The 24,533-nt window shown below is 38.5% G+C and overlaps 4 protein-coding genes across 6 annotated transcripts in view; 1 reads left to right on the top strand and 3 right to left on the bottom strand.

The window, feature by feature from the left end:
• LOC145234793 (Golgi-specific brefeldin A-resistance guanine nucleotide exchange factor 1-like) overlaps positions 1 to 14,700 on the bottom strand; it is a 37,672-nt gene extending 22,972 nt beyond the window's left edge. The window contains exons 1-12 of one of the 2 annotated variants that reach the window (XM_080099529.1): positions 14,420 to 14,700; positions 14,048 to 14,136; positions 13,800 to 13,931; positions 12,827 to 12,945; positions 12,485 to 12,593; positions 10,852 to 10,967; positions 10,543 to 10,700; positions 8,046 to 8,185; positions 6,096 to 6,169; positions 2,240 to 2,374; positions 1,540 to 1,658; positions 670 to 805 (exon numbers count right to left, since the gene is read on the bottom strand). In XM_080099529.1, coding sequence (XP_079955655.1) covers positions 670 to 805; positions 1,540 to 1,658; positions 2,240 to 2,374; positions 6,096 to 6,169; positions 8,046 to 8,185; positions 10,543 to 10,700; positions 10,852 to 10,967; positions 12,485 to 12,593; positions 12,827 to 12,945; positions 13,800 to 13,931; positions 14,048 to 14,136; positions 14,420 to 14,505 — 1,413 coding nt within the window. In that variant the 5' untranslated portion in view covers positions 14,506 to 14,700. The remainder of the gene's footprint in view (positions 1 to 669; positions 806 to 1,539; positions 1,659 to 2,239; positions 2,375 to 6,095; positions 6,170 to 8,045; positions 8,186 to 10,542; positions 10,701 to 10,851; positions 10,968 to 12,484; positions 12,594 to 12,826; positions 12,946 to 13,799; positions 13,932 to 14,047; positions 14,137 to 14,419) is intronic. The other variant, XM_080099528.1, reaches the window with a different exon arrangement.
• A 903-nt stretch (positions 14,701 to 15,603) lies between these two features.
• LOC145233601 (palmitoyltransferase ZDHHC3-like) lies at positions 15,604 to 18,603 on the top strand. The gene is made up of 2 exons (XM_080098359.1): positions 15,604 to 15,830; positions 17,099 to 18,603. The coding sequence occupies exon 2, from the start codon at positions 17,138 to 17,140 to the stop codon at positions 17,975 to 17,977; it is 840 nt and encodes a 279-aa protein (XP_079954485.1). The 5' UTR covers positions 15,604 to 15,830; positions 17,099 to 17,137; the 3' UTR covers positions 17,978 to 18,603.
• LOC145233604 (U8 snoRNA-decapping enzyme-like) lies at positions 18,337 to 19,820 on the bottom strand. 2 transcript variants are annotated; one of them, XM_080098362.1, is made up of 5 exons: positions 19,746 to 19,820; positions 19,553 to 19,678; positions 19,373 to 19,488; positions 19,173 to 19,314; positions 18,337 to 19,050 (listed from the first exon to the last, which is right to left on the bottom strand). In XM_080098362.1, exons 1-5 carry the CDS (start codon positions 19,818 to 19,820, stop codon positions 18,859 to 18,861), a joined length of 651 nt encoding a protein of 216 aa, XP_079954488.1. In that variant the 3' UTR covers positions 18,337 to 18,858. The 2 variants fall into 2 exon arrangements, with proteins under 2 accessions (XP_079954488.1, XP_079954489.1); XM_080098363.1 differs by having other exon boundaries at positions 18,337 to 18,900.
• A 56-nt stretch (positions 19,821 to 19,876) lies between these two features.
• LOC145233602 (uncharacterized) lies at positions 19,877 to 24,317 on the bottom strand. Its single transcript, XM_080098360.1, has one exon. The coding sequence runs from the start codon at positions 23,995 to 23,997 to the stop codon at positions 23,257 to 23,259; it is 741 nt and encodes a 246-aa protein (XP_079954486.1). The 5' UTR covers positions 23,998 to 24,317; the 3' UTR covers positions 19,877 to 23,256.
• Between the last annotated feature and the right edge of the window lie 216 nt (positions 24,318 to 24,533).

Below are 24,533 nucleotides of genomic sequence, written 5' to 3'. Positions count from 1 at the left end.
AACATCCCTGTTTTAGCCCATAAGTGCATGTAGACATGACAAAAGATGGGCAAGCAAAGTTGGCCTTGCCAAGAGGCTTTGTAACAGACCACAGCTTGATTGCCAATATTTTCATTAAGTGATGTAACTTGGCATGAAAGCGGAATAATTACTGCAGGGGTCAGCAGCCTTCTAAGTGACACATGTCAATTTTCTTGTGGTAATAACTTTGCACAGCAATATTTTTTTGAAGTATGGTGCTTTGTGCCAGGTAATATCAATAGGAAAAAGAAAGCAGACAGATTTGGGTGTGTAGCTCGAATAGACTATTGATAAACAACGTAACAAGAAATCAGCAACATAACAATTTCAGTCAATACTTCAATATAATCAAGCTAATCATTTGGCGTGCCATGAACATTTTTGCCAACTTTGGCATGCATGCCAGGCGTTGGCGACCTTTGAATTTATTCAACTAAAAAAAGTTTAATACATTCTAATTCACTATCAAAAATCAGTGTTTTTTAAGGTGTTCAAATTTCTCCAGCGGTTTCCCAAAATTTGGACTTGCAACTACAACTACAGTTTTTGGTATTTAAATGAAACACTTGCGGTCTCTTAAAACTACTTAGCGGTCACCCAAACCAAACCTTAAAAAAAAACTGATCAAAAATATATGAAAAATTTCACCTGGAAGAAATATCTGCACATATCGTCTTTTACAAGGTTGAGCAGCGATGGAAATTTTCCGATCTCGTCACGAGAGACTTCCAGTGCAACCATCAACAGGGACATCCCCATGTGAATCATGACATCAGTGTTATGTCTGATAATAAGTGGTATTACAATCAATGATAAGTGAAAAGCATACAACAAGAAGTGATAGGTCTTGTTTATGATATATTAATCATATGAAGTAACTTTTACGAAGATAAAATGAATGTCTGTTGCACATGTACATTATCAAGAGGGCCATTGCTGTGCAGTATTCGTTTGGATAGGTTTATAACATACTTCTCCATAACAACAAGAACCAAATTATATTATTTTAATATTCCACAAGGATAGCTGAAAACTCATGTACTTTACAGTTAGTTACTAGTGCTAAACAATAGGGCTGGGCCAAGTCAAGCCACAGTACTCGGGACTTAGCATTGCTGTTTTTGATGCGCGGTGCTCAGGTGAACATTTGCACAAACTGACCCTAGCATTAAATTTGCATATTCATGCCCTGTTAACACACAAAACTAGTAATTGAAAGGGTACTGAAGAACAAAAATGATTGTTTTTGAAATACGTTAGATGGTGAAAAATGCATACTTGTGGGGTCAGTACAGCTTAATACACTGTTGGTGACATAATTGACCTTGGAAAGCTACAAATCTAGTGTGAAACTTGGAAGGTTTGTGACATCACAATGCACTTAGCGTCCTCAACCAAACAGAACATATGCAGTTGTGACCTATCCCTACTAAACAACACATAATTCTGCCAGAAGTAACCGAAAAAAATCTGTTAATTTAAAGTCATTGTTGTTTTCATATTGGTATTACTTAGTACCTGTCATGGGGGTTGGTCAGAGAGATAAGAAATCTGAAAAGTTCCCTTACACAGGGCAAACTGTATGGAAGCAGAGGTCCAGGAACACCACGCAGACTTGGTGATGATGTAAACCGTACCTGGATTGAAAAAAAAACGATACTCACATACAGTTTACAGACAACAAACTTTATTGCTTTAACAACAGATCCAGTACAAATTTTTGACTTTTACAAACGATCGTGGCTTTTTACAACAGTCCTTTCTTGGCATTTACAACATACATTTATCATCTTGCACTTGAAAACTCTTAATTTAATAATTAAGTAGCAAAAAAATCAATGCAACCATGAAACGTATTTATTTGATTGTAAGCTGCATTTTGTGATGTTAGGTACTAATGTTTAAAAATGCTATTTGTCAACAATTGTTGGTCACATAAATAGTAGTACCCAGAAGAGCATATATGGACGTCACAGCCAATATACAAAGTAATTTGAACACAAAATCAATAAAAAATCATGGGTGGAGAAATGATTTTGGTATGACATAACAATGTTGGACGCCCTCGACTATAAGCCGTACAAATAGTAGGGCAACAAACTTTACAAGCCATTACTTACAACCAAATTACATCATTGAAAATACATTCATTAACACTTGATATATACCTAACAATTGAAATTCTGTGATTGTGTTTTTGGCAAACAATTTTACTTACCCCTCTGGGGTTATTTGAATAATCTGCATCCAGATTAGATCCAGTTTCAGAAACTTGTGATTGCACATCAATTTCTTCACCTACTTCAGTGGTTTCATCTTTTTCTCCATTGTTTTCCACATCTGCTATCTCACCCTATACAACAATGGACTTGTGCAAAAATATTTATGTAGTGCTATATTTGAGACAGCATTAGGGATGTTCAAAGTAGAATATCGAATCCTTTGGATTCGAATCCAGTTAGATTCGAATCCATTTTTGCCGTTTATATCGGGTAATTGGAACCGATATAAAAGTGTGCTCTCGCCGTTAGTAAAAATGTAAACACATGCGTTACGTTTTTACGTCAATGCCCGGTCATTGTACCAATTGCAAAAGACGGCAAGTGACTCGTCGCCGTCAAATCAGGGAGCGCTATACAACGCCATAACGCCAAGTCACGAGTCGCTATAACAACCCCATAACGACGGTTGTGCATTTGAAGCATAATTAACAATTAGCGCACTTGTTACGCATCTGATCACATCATTACGTTTATGCCATTAAACGACGTACCGGCGACTTTTTGCAACGTCTTACCAGCATCTAATTGTTTTCCGACTTTGACAACAAAAAACGTTTAACGGTCATGGCGTTAGGCAGCGATTGGAAGCATGGGATTGTATGTTAATATCGCAAAACAGTAAAGGAATCCCAAACATACGACGATTGGGTTAAACATAAAAATGTAGTGAGTAAACGCTGCAAAGTTCACGTTTTGTGTTGCAAAATCACAGGTAGTTTATTGGGAATTGAAATAATTAATCACCTAATGTCCAAACTTTGTTTGCTAGGGTGCAGACTTGGACAACTAGATAATTCTAGTTGTCTAGTTGGGCAAATTAGAGCAAAATGGCGGTAATTCTAGTTCTAATCTAATTTAGAATTATCGAGTAAGCTCTAATTCTAATTCTAATCTAATTCACAGTTTTCCCAAAATCGCTAGTTTGTCCAACGGCACTTTTAGGCATGTGATCTGAGCATGCATTTTGTAACCAAAGCGCACAAAACCATGCAATTAACAAGACCAAACTACATCACTGAAACACATTTATCAGTGAAATTTGGCACATATTTATATCGGTTCCAATTACCCGATATAAACGGCAAAAATGGATTCGAATCTAACTGGATTCGAATCCAAAGGATTCGTTATTCTACCTTGAACATCCCTATTTCAGATGTTTTAAATGTGCAAATCTACAAGTTAAAATTTGAAACAAACTAAAGTTGGTTGGCTTAAATCTAATTCTAGTTTAATTTCTAGATTTTGAGAAACTTCTAATTCTAATTCTAATCTAATTTGCAAAAAAAGGAGATGCTCTAATTTTAATTCTAATCTAATTTGAAAAACCGAAAAAAAATCTAGTTGTCCAAGTCTGCTAGGGTGCCTGTTTTTGCAGTTGTTTTAGGTTAACAAACGTTACATATTTGTACGCTAGGGAGTCTATGTCAGTCCTCGACCACCATATAAATCAAATTACCACAGCATGCTTACAACATAGTTACTTCTACTGAAGGATTTTGGGGCATTTAGTTTCAATGCAGTTGTGCAAAGTTTTTTCCCAGTGTTTTTCTTTGTTTTGGCTGGTTCTTTTTTACATTATAAATGAAGAATATGTTTTATAATGTATTATACTAGTCTACCTTAGTTGTTGTCAAGATTAATGATTGCACAGTCAAAAATAATATAAGAATTGGATTCGATATTCTAGATTCGAAACAATTATTCTAGAATACCCAGCTATTATACTTTGAACATCCCTAGACAGCATCAACCCAAACTTGAAAAAGTTTTGTCCATATCCTGTTTATATTATAGTTTGTACTCATATATTTAAAAGCTTGACTAGAAAAACATATCTTTAATCGGTCAATTAAAAAACTTTTTTTTTTCGACTGAGCACTGAGGAGCTAATAGCAATATTTTTTCATTCTTAAAACAAAACGTAAAAGCTTCAAGCTTAGCAGATGCTTTGTTTGTATCATGAAACCTTTAAAAAACAGTAAAAAGTTGTTTTTTGAAGCATATAGACAAAAGTTTTGTGGAAATATTTTGTCCTGAATCAAGGAGCACTAGTGATGGGACAATACCAGGTTTTAAAGCGAGTACCGATACCGAGTACGAGTACCACATGTATATACCTTCGATACCAAGTACGATTACCGAGTACTTAGGTGTAGTGTTGTACTTAGTTGTATATCACTGGCTAATTTATCTGCCATGGTCGGGGTACAGGCGTGCACACACACATGCCGTAAAATGTAATCTCCACGTGATAGCGAAAAAGATATGCGTAAACTGGTGGAACTTTTTCCCAATTTTGTGCTGTCCAAAGCAAATATTGGCATAAAGTTGCCCGTATTCTTATGGTGTAAACCGGCCTTTGGTACTTGCACGTTGGTATCGAAAACTGAGGCAAAATATTTTGATACCGAGTACGAGTATCGATACCACTGAAATCGTTTGATACCATCGATACCGAGTAGCGAGTACCGGGTACCCGTCTCATCACTAAGCAGCACCTTAACAATCAACATTGTCTCCAGTTTATATCAATTGATAAGTTGGACGGACAAAAATCTTTGCAAGTATTTTGTTCTTGCAACAAAGGCATTTTTATGTTATTGCATTTAGTAAAATTTTGTAATTCTTCCATTAAACAAAACATATTGTCAAACCAAAGTTATAAAAAATCATGTTTGCGAAATAAATTGTACATACCAAAAAACATTACTTAAGTATATTTAATAGCTGTATTTAGTCCAGTCAACAAGATCAATAATAATCAATAATTCAGCATTTCTGTGGCTAAACATTTCAAATGTTACACGAAAAGGAAATTCAATGCAGACACACTAATTTGAGTTGATTGATTTTTTCAAAGGTCAAAAAATGGGTCAAGTTTTTGAAGTATTAGGTTCAACTGGCCCATGCGTGTTTTTCTTTATCCAATGTTGCCTCTCATTATGTTGTCATGTATAATTACCGCCCTTTTTGTTTTGTTGTGCACATTCAATGCCCAACATAAGCTACAGTGATTACCTTGTTTGGTTGTTAAATGTATTTGCCTAGCATGAAATGTGCACAAACACAAGTACCATTGATAATGGCCATTAGCACAACCATTCTAACCAGGCACCAGTGTTAATACCTTTTTTCAGATCACATTGTACATGGAATAATTCCTATAAAGACACAAACTGTTTACCTCCAATGCATTTTGAAAGTTGCATTGTTAACAAGCAATGCATAAATTTGGGAAACCTATTGACATGTAGAACATATTAACTATCATAATCTTAAAAAGTCCAGCCATACTAAAAAAAATTAGACTCAGTCAGCAAATACAGTATACCTTGGCTAAACTGGTTAATGCAGATCTTTGCCCAATTTGCACATTGTTTTAGGCCAGGGGTTCCCAACCTTTTTACGATCTCGTACCACTTGGACGCACTGCACTGTCACGCGTACCACTTCTTGCAGAACAACTAATTTGATCAAATCATATTCATTCAAAAGAATGGCCTACTAAATAACACTAAAGTACCACAATTAAATTGAATGAGATTTTTGTTTTTGTTTACTGTAAACAATTATAAAGTTGTGAAACCAGGCTTTTGTGAAAAAAACGGAAGCTACTCGCGTACCACCTGAAAAACCTTCGCGTACCACAGGTTGGGAACCCCTGTTTTAGGCCAAACGGCCCTGGATTAACTAAGGTTTACTTTACTTTTAAAGTTAAAAGGACTAAAAACACAAGTATCAGTTGACATGTAAAGACAGTCATTATAAAAGGTCATATTTTATATTTACCTCGTCATTTTCTGTCACAGGAGCAGAAGTCTCGGTCTCTTGCTTTTCCCCATCAATAGAAGATTCCTTAGCTTCTGCAAGGGAAGTATGAAAATAAAAGATTGAAAAAGACACCTTGCCTTTATGGAAATACCGTTCTTCTTGAGACCAAATGTGTCGTGTTCACAATACAAAAAAGCTGTTTTTTCAGGGAAAATGGACCAATGTTAACTAATTTGGCAAAAACATCAATACCAAACAGTTAGTGGTCACATTGGTTTAAAAAACAACACACAGCGATTTTCAAACTAAATTTTTTTTGTTACTTTAAATTGAAGACTGGTCTACAGTTTTTTAAGCAAATATTCCGAAAGCGTCAATTTTAAAACTCTACTCTTTGCTGATTTACAGAATAGTAACCAGTTCTTTCATGTAATGCAAGATTTTCCAAAGTTTTTTACATGGTGATTAAGCTTGACCCAATATGAAAAATACTCAGTACGCTTCATAATACGACGTAGCAGAAACGTATTTAGTTATGATTTTGCGCTATTCAATATTTAGCGCTCCAAAACCCTTCAACATTGCGTAGTTATTTCTAGCTTGGTGATTGTTCAGTGCCATTGTGAAGCATAGGCGTTGATTTTTTAGCATAAATTTTCTTTCATGGGGTGGCAAAACTTGATCATGTGGTTCCTTACATCAGTGTTTCCCAACCTATGGGTCGCGACCCAAAGTTGGGTCGCCTGTAAATTCTGTTGGGTCGCCAGTTTTTGTGACAATTGGAGCATCTACGTTTCGTAGCGTTATTTTGTTATTTCCCAAGTCTATGAATTGTTTCCCAATAACAATTTCATGGCTATTTGGCGTGACAGTGAATTATTCTGTTTGTGACGTCATAATGTTTGTCTGTTTGTGTGATGTTAAGCGTTGTCTGGCTCATAATGCTCTGAACCAGCTCCAAATTTGGCGGAAAAACGAATAATTTTTGTTTGATGTTTTTTATTTTTCAAACTAGCGTATTAATTTTCGAAAAACTTTCCTGATTTACAAACAAAAATACAACCCAAATAGTAAGAATGCATATCCATGGGTCGCGAGAAGCCACAAAACAAAATTTTGGTAAGTATTTGGGTCGCGACAAAAAAAGGTTGGGGAACCACTGCCTTACATGATCAAACCACACTACGATACATGTTAAGGTTTGTAGATGGTATTTCGCGGTTATGCAATCTTTCTTAACTTCGATGTAACAACTATGAAAGTTATGTTACAAATCGTCCATCTGGATGTTATGATGTCACAATGCGTTAGTGATGTAATCACAGCAGCGTCCTGGTTAGTGGCAGGAAAAGTGTATCTCGTGCTGGGTAGCACTATTTATCCGAAGTAGTGTGGTTCAAAAGGTAACATAATGCATAAAATGCAAACATGGCTTGTGATACTTAAACAGAGATCTGTAAATTAATTTTACATGTTCAATTTTGCAAAAGTATCAAAACAGCATTGCAGTTTTGACACAAAATTTGCTCACACGAGTGGCCGCTGCAATTATATTTCCCGCGCACGGAAATAAGACACTCTATGTAACAATATATATAATCCCCAACTGCCAATTAGCATCCAGAATACATAAAAACATGAAAATTGCCATTGTTAAGTCATAAGTCTTGTTCAGACTTGCTTGACGAAAACCACTGAAGTGAGTAGCGCAAAATGGGGTTTCCCCATGTGTTGCTCAAAAACAAAAGGGAATTCGCGGAGAGCGCATGTGAATGAAAGAAACGAATATCTGTAATACACGAATATGAATACAGCCAGGCAATTTCTGGGGTGGCAACATAGCTTTTTCATAATGGCTGCCACCCCAGAGATTTCCCTGCCACCCCGGGAATCGACGCCTATGTTGTGAGGCTAAATTTGCTTTAACCAAGCGAAATAAACTCAATTTAACTTTTAGTGTAGTCTTACCATCTGTTGTTTGACTGCTAGTTTCTTCAGGCATCTCACTTTGTACTTCTTTTGGTGCTGGTGAACTTGGTGTTGAGGTTTCAACTAACGGTGTTTGTTCCATGGTTGGGGTGGGTGGTTGTGAGCTTGGTGTTTCAACACTAAATACAAAAGATAACATGCATTTACACATACAGAAAAAAAGTTCAGCGATTTTTAGAAATTTGTTTAAATTAGCCAACACTAATTCTTTTTTTTTAAATGTAAAATAAAGCAGAAGACAAAATGTGCTGCAACGTCTTAATGTTGGACAGCTATTTCCAACATTATAACCTCTGAACGAGGGGTCAGTGATTTTTCATGGCTCGCCAAATGATTTGCATGTTTTTATTGAAGAACTAGAATAGTGGCTTTCTGATATACTTCCATTTTATATATTCTATACGATATTTACCAATTTACTATACACATCATTTGATCTACACATATGATTGTTTTTGTAAACAAAAACTAATGGGTCCCCACACGCGTGTTTGTGCGGATTTACGGTAAACTAATGTTGCGGTGATTTTTAAATTCTTAAAACAAATTTTTAGAAAGCATTAACCCAACAATGAAAAATTTTGTTGTATTTTTTTGCACTATTATTGTCATATAATTACAAAAACATTAAAAAAGAACGAAACAAATACTTTCAATTTAATCTCTTGCTTAACTTTGTTTCGTAAAACGAGTTTTTCATTTAACTTTGTTTCGCAAAACGAGTACCATTGACATGTAGTAACCTTTTAGGATGCACACACCAAACGACTGTTTGACCTTTTGACACCGTTTTCAATAGCACGCCGTCCTTGGTGTTCAACAACACCGTTTGACCTAATTTATACATGCCTTGGGTATTTGATTCAAAAAAAAAAAAAACGCTACGTTATGACGAAAGAAAGTTCTGAACTGTGTTAGTAATACCTACTAATTGACCTTAAGTAACCCGTGGTCATGCAGCGGCCAACCTGACAACGAGCATTTAAAAAAACTTTTATCTTGTAAAAAAGTCAAGTTTATTTTTTTATATTTAGTTTGTTTAACAAAGTTTTGCTTGACATTATACGAAACCGAAGCACGCTTATTAGGTTTAAATCGCGTCATATGTGTGAAACCTTTGCCGAAACTGAAAATGTGAGTGATAACTTAATAAAACGACATAGCATTGCTGTGCAAAACAGCTGATTTATAATCACCGAAACGACGTCTCGTAAAACGTCTGTCCGACGTCAAGCTGAGCCTTCCCGCTCTGCCCTATTATTCGTAAACGTACTCTCTTGGGACTTCTGCCTACAGTGTCTTTCTTGACCAAACGAGCGTGTGTCGCTGGGTCATTCGGGGTCAAACTTCAGGTGGACCAAGTTCAGATTAATATTAAACATATGTCCAAATTTGAATAAATTTGAAGCACTCTTTCTTTACTAAACGAGCGTTACAAACCAGCGTTAAAAATTTTACGTTTCGGGGGCCTGTGGGTGAACCGCTGGGTAACTTGGGGTCAAACTTCTGGTGGACCAAGTTTGGATTAATTTCTAACATATGTCCAAACTTCAATAAATTTGAAGCACGCTTTCTTCACTAAACGAGCGTTACAAACCAGCGTTAAAATTTTTACGTTTCGGGGGCCTGTGGGTGAACCGTTGGGTAATTTGGGGTCAAACTTCAGGTGGACCAAGTTTGGATTAATATCTAACATATGTCCAAATTTGAATAAATTTGAAGCACTCTTTCTTGACCAAACGAGCGTTACAAACCAGCGTTAGACAGAAAAAAGAAAAAAGAAAAAAGAAAAAAGAAAAAAGAAAAAAAGAAAAAAAGAAAAAAAAAATACGGACAAAAACAATATGTGTCCCCTTCAGGGAAGGGGACCCATAATTAATTAAAACTGTTACTTTACTTGTTTTTATTTGTTTATCATTCAACAAGCTTAAAATCGAGCCTGCACTCACAAATCTGTTTGCTTTCAGTTTACTGTTGATATCAGCCGGCACAAACCAATATTACCAAGAAAAATGTTTGCAAGTCATTACCACATGGAAATAACAAGTAAATAGACAAGCAGCGCCTAAAACAGTGGTTCTCAAACTCGGTTTTCGGGGCCGCATGCGGCTCCCAACTACTTCTTTTGCGGCTCGCATCAGACCTCAGAAAATCACCAAACATTGGTATTTTAGCTTTCAAGGTAGTAATCTTTAGTGATTTTCTCAAGCTTTCGTTTTTTTGCGGCTCCCTACACACTTAAAAAATTACCATTTGGCCCCGACAATTAAAAAGTTTGAGAACCACTGGCCTAAAAGGTTGCCGGCCCCTGCTTTAAACAATGTGCGACTATTTCTGGCTTTGTGAATATTTTAACACAATAGTGCTGCTAAGATTTGCTTCACAGGGTGAAAGAAACTCAATGCAACTCAAAGTTCACCATTGGTATTATTTTTTAATTTGCTATTCCAGAGGATGATGTTTTTTGGGATTTTACCTCAAATTATGTTGTGAAGCAGCCTCTTCCGAGATTGGAGTGGAAAGATAAGAAGATTGACTTGATCTGCGCTGGTCATTTTTCTTCCCTTTTCCACCTTTCCGCTGCCTTTTCCCACGACTGTTAGTTTCACCCATACCGCCAGCACGCATTTTAAGCTGTAAAAATCACATTTTCATAACATTTACAATGGGCTATTTTAGCAGTGGGATTTTTTAAATCGCAAATCCACTGTAGGCGTCTCCAAAGTCGTTTGCGTAAACATTAAGTAGAATTGCAATGATGCCAAATACTAGCATATTTTTGTACCTTTCGCATTGTATTTGCTAAGGGGTTCTTGATATCTTCTTTGAACTCTGGAAGTCTTGAAAATAAAACCTGGACCATGTCCACTAATGTATGTTCAGCAGACTTCCGCAACAGTTCTGCACAATTTTTTTTATAGTTTTATTGAAGTAGCAAATCATAACTAGAAGGGTGGCTTAGCACATATTGCCCTTGCATATACACTATAACACATATTTTCTACACTTATTTTATATTGGGTCCCATATCATGCAAAGTTGTAAATAATACATTTCAAGAGATAACCATGAGAAAGTCGGGTGTTGTAAGGTAAAACACAGTGATCAGTACTGTGCATAAATAAATATGCTTTATGGAGTACAAACTATTTAAATTCAGTCCATTTATACATTTTTGAAGGTTTTTCTATTTTATGGTCTATCTGAGAAAAAAAGTGTTAAATAGTGAGAAAAAAAGCTAAAACACAACAATCAGCTCCTATAACACAAATCAGCGCAAATTGTACATGACTGTTGGGGGCTAGTGGAGTAAATGATAGAGCTACAGGGTTGAACACAAGAATCAACACCTATAAATGGTGCACAGTAGAAGCTGTCCAAATTTCATTTAATTCAGACATAGTTTGAAAATTTGACCCATTTGGGGGGTCTAGTGGGGTAAATGCTGGGGCAACAGGGTAAAACACAACATTCTACACCTATAAATACACACTCTACAAGCTGTAAATGTTGGGGTGACAAAGTTGAACATAACAAACAACAACTATAAGTAGCACACTCTATAAGCTGTCCAAATTTCATCCAATTCGGACAATGTTTAAAAAATTCACCCTTTTTAGGGGGCTAGAGGGGTAAATATTGGGGCTACAGGGTTAAACACAATGATTGACACCTATAAATGTCAAATTCTACAAGCTGTCCAAATTTCATCTAATTCCGACACCGTTCAAAAAACTCACATTTTAGGGGTTAGTGGGGTAACTGATGGGGTTCAACACCCAAAAGTATAAAATATGAAATCACAATGACCCAGTTAACAGTCATGTAAAATTTTATCCAATTCTGACAGTGTTTGAAAATTTGACCACTAGAGGTGTTATTAGCAACATTCGTCAATGCTTCTGACCTCATAAGGCTGTTAACACCTCTCTAACCGTCAACTGCAAAAACATCCACCAAACAACCCACAAACACAAGTAACATATGTCTGGTTGCCTTTATAACATCACACAAAACTAACGTTTGTGGTGCGCACCAACAACATTTTACATTTTGGGGGCTAGCGGGGTAAATACTGGGGTTGTCATGACAAACGAAGCAGATGGCACATCTACATAACTATATCTACCATCTGTGAAAGTTTCATCCAAATCCATCAAACATTTCATGGCAAAAGAGGGTGGACAAACTTCAGGGAGGAAAGAAAATAAAGAAAAAAAAAGAAAAAAAAAAATCGAGTAAAATCAAGATGTGTCCCCTTCAGGGAAGGGGACCCATAATTATTATGTAAACAAATTACTGACAAAACAAGAAAACAGTTTTTACAAAAAAACTTTTCTTTAAAAAAACGTATATTAAAAGAGTGACTTTTTCTTAGTACCTAATTTACAAGTAAAAAAAAGAAGTACAATAATTACCGCTTAGTCGCATTTCAAAACAAATCCGAAAACAAGATTGCATGATTTCACAAACAGCTTCATTAGTCAGAAGAGAACCAATGTTTGTCAAAAGCAAAACTCTCAGCACCTAAAATCAGCAGAGTACATTTCAAAAAACGTACAATATGAAGAACTTTAATATAATTCCAAATTTCTTCTAAAGGCAGTGCTTTCCAACCTGGGCTCCATGTGAATGCAAAAAAATCTAGTTTTCAACATAATTTAAATAAGTGGGGATCCATAATTCTAAATAATGCGTAAAAAATCTGTTCGTTTCTAAGTGAAAGTAGAGAACTACTTATTTAGGAGCGATTTTTTTACCTGGAGAATTTTCATTAGAACCACTTCATCATTTGCTGGATCAGTGCCAACAAATCTGGCATGAGTAACTGCATCAGCCATACTTGCCACAGCCAGTGCAATGTTAGTTGACTTTTCATCTGTAAAGTACAGCAGTGTTTGCAATTGAACATTGGTAAACATACAGCTACATTGACATTTAAATGCCATTTCACAAACACAAAGATAACATGAGTGTATTTGGTATAGCCTTGTAAATGTATTGTACTCAAGATATAGTACTATAAACACAATTATATTTCAGTTTCACTTGCATTATATTAACCAAATGCAAACGAGCAAGTTTAGGTGAGGAAAATATAACAAAAAGATAAAGGTTATGTAGCCATATGGCCAATCTATTGGATGAATTCTTACTCATTCATCATAGAAAATGGATACACATCACCACAAACTAACATATATTTAAACATTGAATGTACATATTCTATAAAGTAACAATGCTTCTGGTTTCTAACATCATTTCATGGATTTAAATGGTAGTAATCTGTGGTTTTATGTTGTGGTGTGTTTCGATGATGTGATTCACTTTACTTGAGAAAGCATTTATTAACACGTTGACTGCCAACTACGAGTTATCTCGTAGTTGCCGATCTAGCCAGGTTTGCCAGATACGAGTATACTCGTAGTAGACTTATTCGATTGTAACGCGCTTAAAACGAGCTGGAATCTCGAACTAACGTCGTGGATGCGTTGTGGCAACACCGAGACACCTTACACCAGCATGTTACCTACGAGTTAACTCGTAGCATGGCACCAATATTTTGACTTTCTGATTTCAGAAAGCCACTAAAACACAATTGGCAAATTTAAGCAGAACATAGGAATATCCCTTGGCAGTCAACGTGTTAAAGATCTCGGTAGTTCTGGGGTGCCAAAAGACCTCTTAAGAAAGCCAAAAGAAAGTCGAACAGTTATGTTTTATGAAGCCTACCAATCAGCTTGTAGGAGAGAAACTTGTTCATTGATGACAACGCCAAGCCTGTGATTGGACCTGTTGTGTCTTCAGATCGAATGACATCGAGAAATGGTGTAAGGAAAATGGAAGGTTCCAGATCTTTTAAATCTGCAAAAACCCACCAATGTTCACCTTAACTTGACCATAATAAATGTCATTTTAAAGCAGTGCAGCACTGCAAACATATGGACAAAATAATTTATGGTACAAAGTTGTTTTTTTACCATCACATCGGTTCAAAACATTCTTCAAGTTGTTAAAATTTGCAATCAAGGGATCTTCATGGTCTGTTTGAAAACTGTGAGTCGCCCATCTGCAAACAACCAAAATGTATTTTATTAAAAAAACTCACAATTAAATTTGTTCTTAATAAAAAATGATGATTATTAAGAACTAAATAAATGAAGAGCTAAACAGACTGGAAAGAATATAGCCTGATTTATCCTCTGTGCAAAATTTTGGATTACCCTTCTAAATCGCAAATTTTGGATTTTAGAATTATGTCAGGCAGCCAGCAAAACAGTAAATTTGCAGACCTGACATAAGATATTTTTTCTGCAAATTAGCAGCATAAATAAAATATTAATTAATGTTACCTGATGTTTCGTCGTAAAGCCGTGACAACAATGTTAACTTCACCCAAGATAATGTACTTTCCCCGTACATGAGGTAAAACGGACATTGTTTAGCTAGGTCTTCACGTTCAGTTCAGCTCAAAAGTCAAAAATTAGAATACAAAACTAAAAGAGTTTTTACACACGGACAAGAAGATTTGCATTTCACTGTGGTAACATTCTGCTATACTTGATCTTATATACGCTGCGAAAAGAAAATGGCAAGAAAATGTGACAACATTCCTATCCAATTTCTTGCTTTTCCGTTTTGCGACACGTCAAAGGTACCAACCAACACCACCAAGTCTTAACCTTTTTAACAATACACAAGTTGACACGGTTCAGTGCGCACATGTGTATATTTCTATAGCATGTAAATAGTATCATAGAGCACTAATATCAGGGTTTTTTTCTTGACGGATCTTAGGACTAACATAATCTATAATAAGCATGCGTTATTTATTAATTTATTTGTTAAGTTTAAAATCAATCAGAGAGAAAAGTTGAATAGTGAGATCAAAATAAACAAACAGTGAATCGGGTTATCGGGTGAATGCTACATGATGTAGCCTACATCCTTCCGGCAGCTTATTTGAGTGAAGTTGTGAATTTCGCTTGGTATTTGATAAAAGAAAACATGACGATACAACAGCACTAAAATTGTTCGAACAAGCGAACAGTATCGTTCGACAAGTGAAGAAAAAATGTGATGTGGTATATGTGCGTAAAAGTCGACTACGTTTGCATTGGTTAAATAACAGATTTAAAAAAACCTACAGAAAAATTACATGCAATAAAATAAGAACAAATATGTTCGCAATGCGTCCAAAACATTTCTTGAAACCTCTAAAAAAAATTACAATTGTCAACGCTGCAATTATCCTACGGACGGATTTCCGTATATATTCACATTGCTCATTGGGAATAATTATATTTTTAAGAAATGAAGGCCTTTGCAATTTGCATTTGCGTTTTTATTTTTTAATTTCATGTGCATTCTGTAGTAATTGTAGTAAAGTGCACTATGGTTTTGAACACTTTCGGTGTGCAAGCTAGAGCTCTGAATATTATGCACATCTTGGAAGTATTTTATGCATGCATAACTACTATTAGGTACAATTTATTAAGTCGTTAATGACAACATTCACATGTTTTAAATTTTGCTCTTAGTTTTGACTTTTTAGCGCCATTGACTTAAATTTAGTAGTGACCTAGACGCGACACAGAGTGTTAGCCAACAGGCATCGTGGAAGTTGGAAACAAAATTTAATCAATGAAGTATTTCAACAAAAAAATAGTGTCAAAAGAAAACTGTCAGAGGGAAATAAGAGTTCAAATCTGACAGGATCAATTGATTAAACAGAAGTAAACCAAAAAACCACAACCAATTCAAGTGCGCTTCAGTCCTTGTTCAGATTGATTTTGTTTTGTACATATATGTATTTTCAAGTTATTTTTCCGATTTGTTGTTGTGCTACCACTACACTACAGCAGCAGTTGTAATGTCGTGGTTTAAACAGCATTTATAAACAACGCATTTAGGTATACATTGAAGGTACTCAGGTAATTTATGTTTTTTTAATTATTAGGAATTTACAAGCATTTTCGGCAATAAAAATAGGTTTGGTGTCATTTTATTACTACCTAATACTGAACCGACTAATTCCTCAGGATTTAACGAATACCACCCCCAGCGAAAACAAGTGGTTATATTCCATTGCCTATCGGCTTGTTTTTTTTTGCTCACAAAATAGTTTATATTTCAATGTATTTTTGTTATTTCTGCTTTGTAAAGGTCCCAATATAAAAAATAATGGCTCACTAACGAGCCAGTTTGACATATATTAATACATACTAGCTCAAGGTTCCCACTTTGTGCTCATTTCGAGCACAAAGTTTTATGGCAGACATTATTTTTGGCTACCATTGAGTCGGAAGGTGGCTAAAGCTGGAGCCAATAGCTAGCCATAATATTTTGAGATCCAGTTTAGTGCTTACTATTAAAAACATGCAAATTGTATCTGGTGACTGTTTATTAGCACCAAACCAATAGTTTACACTGAAACACAATATTTCAATGGCATTTATTCAACATGTGTGTCCCAGTTCCAGGTTAATATTAATCTGAAATTCGATTTTTGTAGTGTGCTTTCGTCTGATGTTTAAAATTATCCAGCACATTTGCGTTTTCTGTTGAACCCCATGCTCTTTCCCCAGCATGGGTGGTTAGTTTTTAGGTCACACCAACATTTTTCCCCAGTCAAGTTTCTACTCAATACACACAGTGCACCAAACTCACTTTCTTGTGAACTACCATCTTATAACATTTTATTATATGCTGTAACAGTTTTGTCAAACATTAAAAAATGCTTGTAATATAATATAGGTTCTGTAATGTGTTGTAGTATAACCAGTGGTGGGATTCAGCCTGTTCGCACCGGTTTTATAGAACTGTCTCACGAAATTTTATGAGATTAGTGAACCCGTTAGCATTACTGGTTACTGGCAATAGACTGTTTGTAACAGAACTGGCTGAAAAATATGACTTTTGTGATAAAACCGACTGACAAAAAATTTGAATCCCACCACATAGTATAACCTCTTCTGCCATTTATCCCACAGACTTTAACAGCTTATATGTGTTTTTATCTTTTGTTACAGAGATTTTAGTCACAGCATGTACAATTAGAAGAAAAAACAATGAAACTGAGATTTCTTCACTTTCTGACCCAGGGCAGAGAGCTTTGGTTTGTTAAAGATGTTTGTGGAATGGTTTGTGTTGGAATCACATGGGGTCTAGTTCTTTATGCACAGTTTGTGGTGTGTTTTGTGATGCTACTGCCTTCAATGGATGTCAATCCAGGTTATGCACTCCTTAACCTTTTCCTTTTTAATACTCTGGCATTTTTGGCTTTAGCATCACACTTTAAATCCATGACGACTGACCCTGGCACAATTCCAAGAAATAATGCCACAAAGGAAAAACTGGAAAGCCTTAATCTTCAACCTGGTGAAATTGTTTACAAATGTGCCAAATGTTATAGCATTAAGCCAGACCGAGCTCATCACTGCAGTGTATGTAAGCGCTGCATAAAGAAAATGGATCATCACTGCCCTTGGATTAACAATTGTGTTGGGGAGGCAAATCAGAAGTACTTTGTGCTCTTCACATTCTATATTGCATCCATATCATTGCATGCACTAATTATGGTGGTCAGTCACTTTCTTCGGTGCTTGGGTTCACAATGGCAGGATTGCCAGGCATACGCACCGCCGACCACAATTGTGTTCCTTGTAACACTGTCGTTTGAGGGTCTGCTGTTTCTGCTATTTACTCTTATTATGTTCGGAACCCAGATGCACTCAATTTGCTACAATGAAACTGGAATAGAGCAACTTAAAAATGAGAAGCATTGGGGAAAAGGAGACAAATGGTTAAATGTTAAGTCTGTTTTCGGAGATAAGTTTTCAATTGATTGGTTTCTGCCTTGTTCGGAGCCAACCATGGCAAAAACTGATGTTTATGATTACATTGTATAATGCACTTCAATTTCCAATTTTATGCAGTTGCAAATATTTTATATCTTTTTCTCCCTCTCAGTTTCTGCATGTCAGTGAAGCAATACTGGCAAAAGATTTGTTTGTAAATGCACAGTATGCTAGGGTTTGGGTAATGAGATTGTAAAAAGTGGTTGGCTCACATTGTTTGACAATTCTTTTTAATATGTTCATGGATTATTTTTTGGCTTGTAGTGTTTATTACATACATTAATAAGTGCCCCAAATTAAAACTAATTAAAATATATGCAACATTTCAAATGTGAAATGGCAGTTGATTTAAAGGGTTTCAACTCTTTATAAAGTACAGTTTGCACTTGTAGATAAAAACACAATGTGTGTATTGTTTATTTATGCTTGTATTTGCGAAGAATTATGTATCTGTGCTGTATATGTATTGGATTCACATTGCCCCACAAACTGCAAAGTGATTACCCCTATAAACCAAATACTAAACACAGTGGTTACAAGTAAGACAGACAATGATTCATTGTGTACGTTAATGTAAATTAATGGCTACTGCAATCCACCTATCAAATATTTTGGTTGCAAACAATGTTTCAGGCATGATAAATCAATAACAATCAATACAATTATTTTGAGTGCAAGTGTGTCAGAAACCACTTGAAAACATTGCTGCTTCAGGCGTTTGGCACAGTTTTGTTTTTGAAGCTCCTGAATGTATTTTGTATGTGGTTAAACAGCCCAGATACACGGAATGTGAAATACCAACCAAGATTTTGCATAGGACAGTCTTCTATAATTCCTTGAATGTGTAGCTGGCCCAGTAAGTAGAATATGTGTAATTAAAATGAGCAAATGCATAGAAACATGGGTTTTGCCAACTGCATTGGTACCGGTTATCATTGTTGGTGGGGTATCAAATCCCATGTGGTAATCATCTCCTGTTTGGAAAAGATGTTGTTTTTAATGAGGGCCTCTATTAGTTGCTCTCTGGAATTTGACACAAAATGGTGCTGGAGAAAATTGGCCAATTTTTTACTTCTTGAGCCATCATCAGCCATTTGAACGGGAACTCTCAATATCCCAAGAGTCTGACAAAACAGTTTGAAATGTTGATATAAAAGTCTATGTTGCTTATGGTCCTCAAAACATTTGATTTACTATTTAAAGCTTATGGGTAAAACTTTTTTGCAAACATTTATACTAGCTTTACCTCTCCGCCCCAATCTCTTGAAGCAAGTGCACTAATCTCAATATCATGAATTTCTGCTTCTGTAAATTGTTTGGTGTAAAAATGACTTACAATATCTTCTTGGACAGAACTGTACAAATAGTTTGATTCATCAAGGAAATACCTGTAAGTTAATACAACAACAAAGTTAAATATGTTTTGTAAAATATCACAAGCTATACTTTGTGTCCAATAGAATTTCTTCGTGCAACTCGCGGTTTAAACCGTTTTCTATGGTTTCGCTAGATTCAATTTGTCCCCCTGGAAACCCGAGTCTCCCGTCAAAACGCATTACCATCTGGTTTGGGTTAAAAATACGTTTTAATGTACCAACACACAACTAAATAGCGTTAAATACGTACCAATCCTGCATAACGCATTTTTTGTTGAAACACTTCCTTAGATGATCTTCCATACAAAAACGTATGGGCGACTTGTTTTTTTGTTGAGTCTATGGTTTCCACTCGTTTATCTACTCTGGTTCCGATCTAGAAAACAGTTACAGAAACGACAAATTTAAGTTTTTTTAAGGAGTACTATTCGCTAGTGCAGTACCTTGTAATTCCAAGGTGCTTGATCCATATCTAATGCTAAAATACTTGTGTGTGCTCGAAGAAATCGGTCTAACATGTGCGGAAACTTAACGCGCGCCAGCGCCTATGGGCTAATGAGTAATGACCGAAATGTGTGTTTGTAGCGAGGTGTTTATTCGAGGTACATTGTAATAGAATAACACAATGAGCGAATACGACGCATAAGACGAGAGTCAGAGAAAGAAGGCAATCTGTCCGGTTCGCTGTAGTATGAAGGCACACGATAACGGAAGTGAGAGAGGCCGCTACATGACCCCCCTCCAGAAACGGACATAATAAAATTAACACATAAAACGCGACGGAGTGCGAATTTGACGCGTGCGCATGTGTTGGCCCGAAGGTAAAGTTTCTGGCTGGTGACCTGGTGGATCCGCCAGGGCAGGAACGGGTTCGGGTGGAATCGGATCGGGCGGTGCTGAAATATGCGATTTCTTCTCGGATGGCACCGGTTGTGTCGGCGTTGGTTGGTGCGTGGAATTGGGAGGGCGACCACGGCGTGGGGGTTGGGCCACTTGTACCGGCTGCGTAAGGTCGACATGCGCTGGCTTAAGACGGTCGATGGAAACGAGCTGGTTGCTTTCGCCGATAGCAAGCGTGAAACCCTTGCTTCCTCGATCAATGACGCGAAAAGGGCCATCGTAAGGTGGTGTAAGCGGGGGTCTATGGCCTTCTTTCCGTACGAAAACGTACGGAGTGGAGGCCAATGCTGCGGGGACCGTTGTGCGGACAGGACCGTAGCGTGACATTGGAGTCGGTACAAGTTGACGCACCGTAGCCTTTAACGATGGAAGAACCGTTTGGGGTGAAAGCTCGTGATGTTCTTGGCGGAAAAAATCGCCTGGAACGGTGATGGTATAGAGCCGTAAACAAGTTCGGCCGATGAATCCTGCAGGTCTTCCTTTGGAGCTGTGCGGATTCCAAGCATAACCCATGGCAGTTCGTCGACCCAATTAGGGCCCGTTAGACGTGCCCTGAGTTCACTTTTCATGTGGCGATGAAATCGTTCCGCCAGGCCATTAGCTTGAGGATGGAACGAGGTTGTGCGGTGCAGTTGAACACCAAGAAGCTGGGTGAAAACCGTCCATACATCGGAGGTAAACTGGGGGCCGCGATCTGATGATATGTCGGCAGGAACCCCAAAACGGGATACCCAATGGAAAGCAAATGCGCGTGCACACGTTATGGTGGTAGAATCACGCATAGGAATTGCTTCTGGCCAACGGGTAAAACGGTCGACCAAGGTAAGGAGGTATCTGTTACCCTGCGAAGGTGCAAGCGGTCCAACAATGTCGACGTTGAGATGCTAAAAGCGTGCATAGCAGGGCGGGTAGCTTGCTAGAGGCGCACGGACGTGGCGTTGGACTTTTGCCTTCTGACAGCGGACACACTGTTTTGCCCAAAGGCCAACTTGGCGTTTTAAGCCGTGCCAAACAAACTTTGAAGCGACAAGTTTGCGTGTTGACCGTATGGATGGGTGCGAAAGACCGTGTATAATGTCAAAAACTTTGCGTTGCCATGATGTTGGGACAATAGGACGAGGCGATCCAGAGGAAACGTCACAAAGGATTTTAGTTCCAGATGGATCAATCTGTATGTCATCTAGCTTAAGGTTAGTCACAGCAGTACGATATGCTTGAACCTCCGGAGCGACCTGCGCAGCTGCCAGTGCCGAATAATCCAAGTCAAGTGGGAGTCGAACAGCATCAATGGAACCGCGGGAGAGCGCGTCGGCAACATGGTTTTGTTTGCCTTCGATGTGGCGCACATCCGTGGTAAACTCAGAAATGGCGGTTAAATGACGTTGTTGGCGTGCTGACCACGGAGCGGACACTTTGGTAAAAGCAAAGGTCAGAGGCTTGTGATCGGTATAAGCAGTAAACACCTTCCAAAAAATAGCGAAAATGACGAATGGCGAGATGCAAAGCGAGCAGTTCCCTGTCAAAAGCGCTGTATTTGAGCTCCTGTGATTGCAGGCGTTTGCTAAAAAATGCCAATGGTCGCCAGGCATGATTGATAAATTGCTGGAGAACAGCCCCGATGGAATGCTGTGATGCATCGCTAGTCACAGCCATCGGTGCATCAGGCAAGGGATGGTGCAACAGCGTGGCGTTCGCTAGGGCGGTTTTTGCCTCCGAGAAAGCCAAATCTAAGCTGTCACTCCAAAGCAACGTTGTAGGATTGCCCTTGAGTGCCTCGTAAATAGGAGTCATAATGCGTGCAGCGCCAGGAATAAAACGGTGGTAAAAGTTTACCATACCTGCAAACTCCTGAAGGCCTTTGAAAGTAGTGGGGCGCGGAAAAGTTTGAATAGCCTCGACTTTGTTGGGAAGGGGCCAGGCGCCGGTAAGGTCAACGCGATGCCCCAGAAAATCGATTTATGAAACTCCAAACTTGCACTTTCCCAGGTTGATGACAAGGCCATGATCGGAAAGCTGTTTGAAAAGACGCTTTAAATGGTCGTAGTGCTCGGAAAGAGACTTGCTTGCGACGAGGATGTCATCAAGATAGACGAACACAAAGTCTAAAGATTGACATACCGTGTCCATCAGTCGCTGAAAGGCCTGTGCCGCATTTTTAAGGCCGAAGGGCATGCGAAGGAATTCAAAAAGGCCAAAAGGGGTAATGACCGCGGTTTTCGCGATGTTATCAGGTGCCACAGGAACCTGGTGGTAGCCGCGAACAAGGTCAATTTTGGAAAAAAACGCTAGAACCTGCCAACCGAGCCGAAAAGTCTTGAATGTGAGGAATGGCGTAACGATCAGGCTGGGTAGCTGCGTTAAGACGGCGGTAATCGCCGCAGGGGCGCCACCCACCGGACAACTTTGGAACCATGTGCAGTGGCGAGGCCCATGGACTGGAAGAGGGTCGAATAATGCCCAGTTGCAGCATGTTGTGAAATTCCTTTTTAGCGATGCTGAGTTTCTCGGGAGGGAGACGACGAGCGCGAGAGTGCACTGGTGGGCCGTTAGTGGGAATGAAATGCTGAACTCCATGCTTGGGAAGCGACTGTGAAAAGTGGGGAGTTGTTATTCCTGGGAACTCGGCCAATAGTCGAGCATAGACAGACGTGCCCGAGGAAACAGCATTAAGGTTCGGCGCTGATTGGGAGGCCTTGCCAAGTGCGACGCTGGAGAAAGTTTCGGCATTGATGAGGCGGCGGTGCTTGAGGTCAACTAAAAGGGAATGTGCCCTCAGAAAGTCGGCACCGAGCAGCGGTCGAGAAACTTCGGCAAGTACAAATTTCCATTGAAATTTGCCGGAAGGTAAATGCATGGATACCAGACGTGAACCGTACGTCGGGATATGGGTGCCATTAGCAGCAACGAGGGTTTTGCCGGGAGGATTGGTGCGGCGCTCTAATCCCGTGGGAGGTATGACGCTTATCTCTGCGCCAGTATCAACAAGAAAAATCCGACCTGCTGAGCTATCCCAGACAAAGAAAAGGTTGCCAATAGCGCCGGCCATCGTGGCAGTTAGGGATGGCCGGCTTCCTCGTTTCCCTGCTGTGCGAGTGCACAAGGGTTACGACACTTAATCGCATCTCTGAAAAAACGACGATAATAAAAGCAGAGGGACGTTGAGTCAGGCATCGCCTGTGGTGAAGCTGATCGAGACTTCCTACCTCGTTTTTTATGCTGGTCGGGAGAAATCCCATTGCGCCGAACGTTGGACAGTGCGGGTTCCGTAGGCGTCTGATTACCGGACCATATCGCATCAGCTTTGCGGGCCAAGAGCCGTGATTCGCTAATGTCCTCTCCGCTCAGCCGTGTGCGGATATACTCAGGCAATCGCTCCAAAAACAGTTGTTGCAAAACAAAACATTTCTTTGCATCGCCAAGTAATGCAAGCATGTCATCCATTAAAGCGGATGGCATTCTGTCGCCCAAAGGAGGCATGTAAAGTAACCGCATGGCCCTCTGTGGGCGCGAAAGACAAAAGGTTTCTACCAAACGTGTCTTGATTGCCTCGTATTTGGCTGCGTCTGGAGGGCTTTCTAGCAGGTCTATAAGACGATTTGCTGTGTCCTGATCCAGAGCCGAAACGACATAACAGTACTTCGTTAGATCTCCTTTAATGCTTTTAAGAGCGAACTGTGCCTCCGCTTGCTGAAACCAAACTCGTGGCTGAGCTGTCCAAAACGTAGGTAACTTTACTGCTACAGCATTCTCTAAGTTTGTGGCTTCTGTCATAATGCAAAAATAACGTTTTTGCATGCTTGGGGTCACCAAATGTAGCGAGGTGTTTATTCGAGGTACATTGTAATAGAATAACACAATGAGCTTATACCATACGACGCATAAGACGAGAGTCAGAGAAAGAAGGCAATCTGTCCGGTTCGCTGTAGTATGAAGGCACACGATAACGGAAGTGAGAGAGGCATGTTGTTATTTCGAAAAAGGCAATTCGCTCTACTTTAACTAAACCGCGCAATACCTGTTACAAGTTATAATAGAGTTGATTCGAGATGTTTGGGGATTCAACTATTCATAACGCTGTGGTTATTCGTCATGGTGGCTTTTACATTTTTGTCGACTGTCACATAGTTATATTGTTCATAGTTGTTATAAATTGTTGCCAACGGCCAGTTTCTCAAACAAAAAAACGAAAATACATACGGCAGTAAAAACGCAAATACACACAGGTTGCCCTATCGGAACAACATGTTCGTTTGTCACATGACTTGAGTCTTAACTAAAAATCATGACTTGTGATTGTATTGTAGCTGAAGCGACGGATATAGCCCGCCTGG

The sequence above is a fragment of the Phallusia mammillata genome, chromosome 6, assembly GCF_965637545.1.
Source record: "Phallusia mammillata chromosome 6, kaPhaMamm4.hap1.1, whole genome shotgun sequence".
In the NCBI taxonomy this organism is placed as follows: domain Eukaryota; kingdom Metazoa; phylum Chordata; class Ascidiacea; order Phlebobranchia; family Ascidiidae; genus Phallusia; species Phallusia mammillata.
Note: the sequence above shows the minus strand (reverse complement) of the source record. Positions and strands in the feature narration are given on the sequence as shown.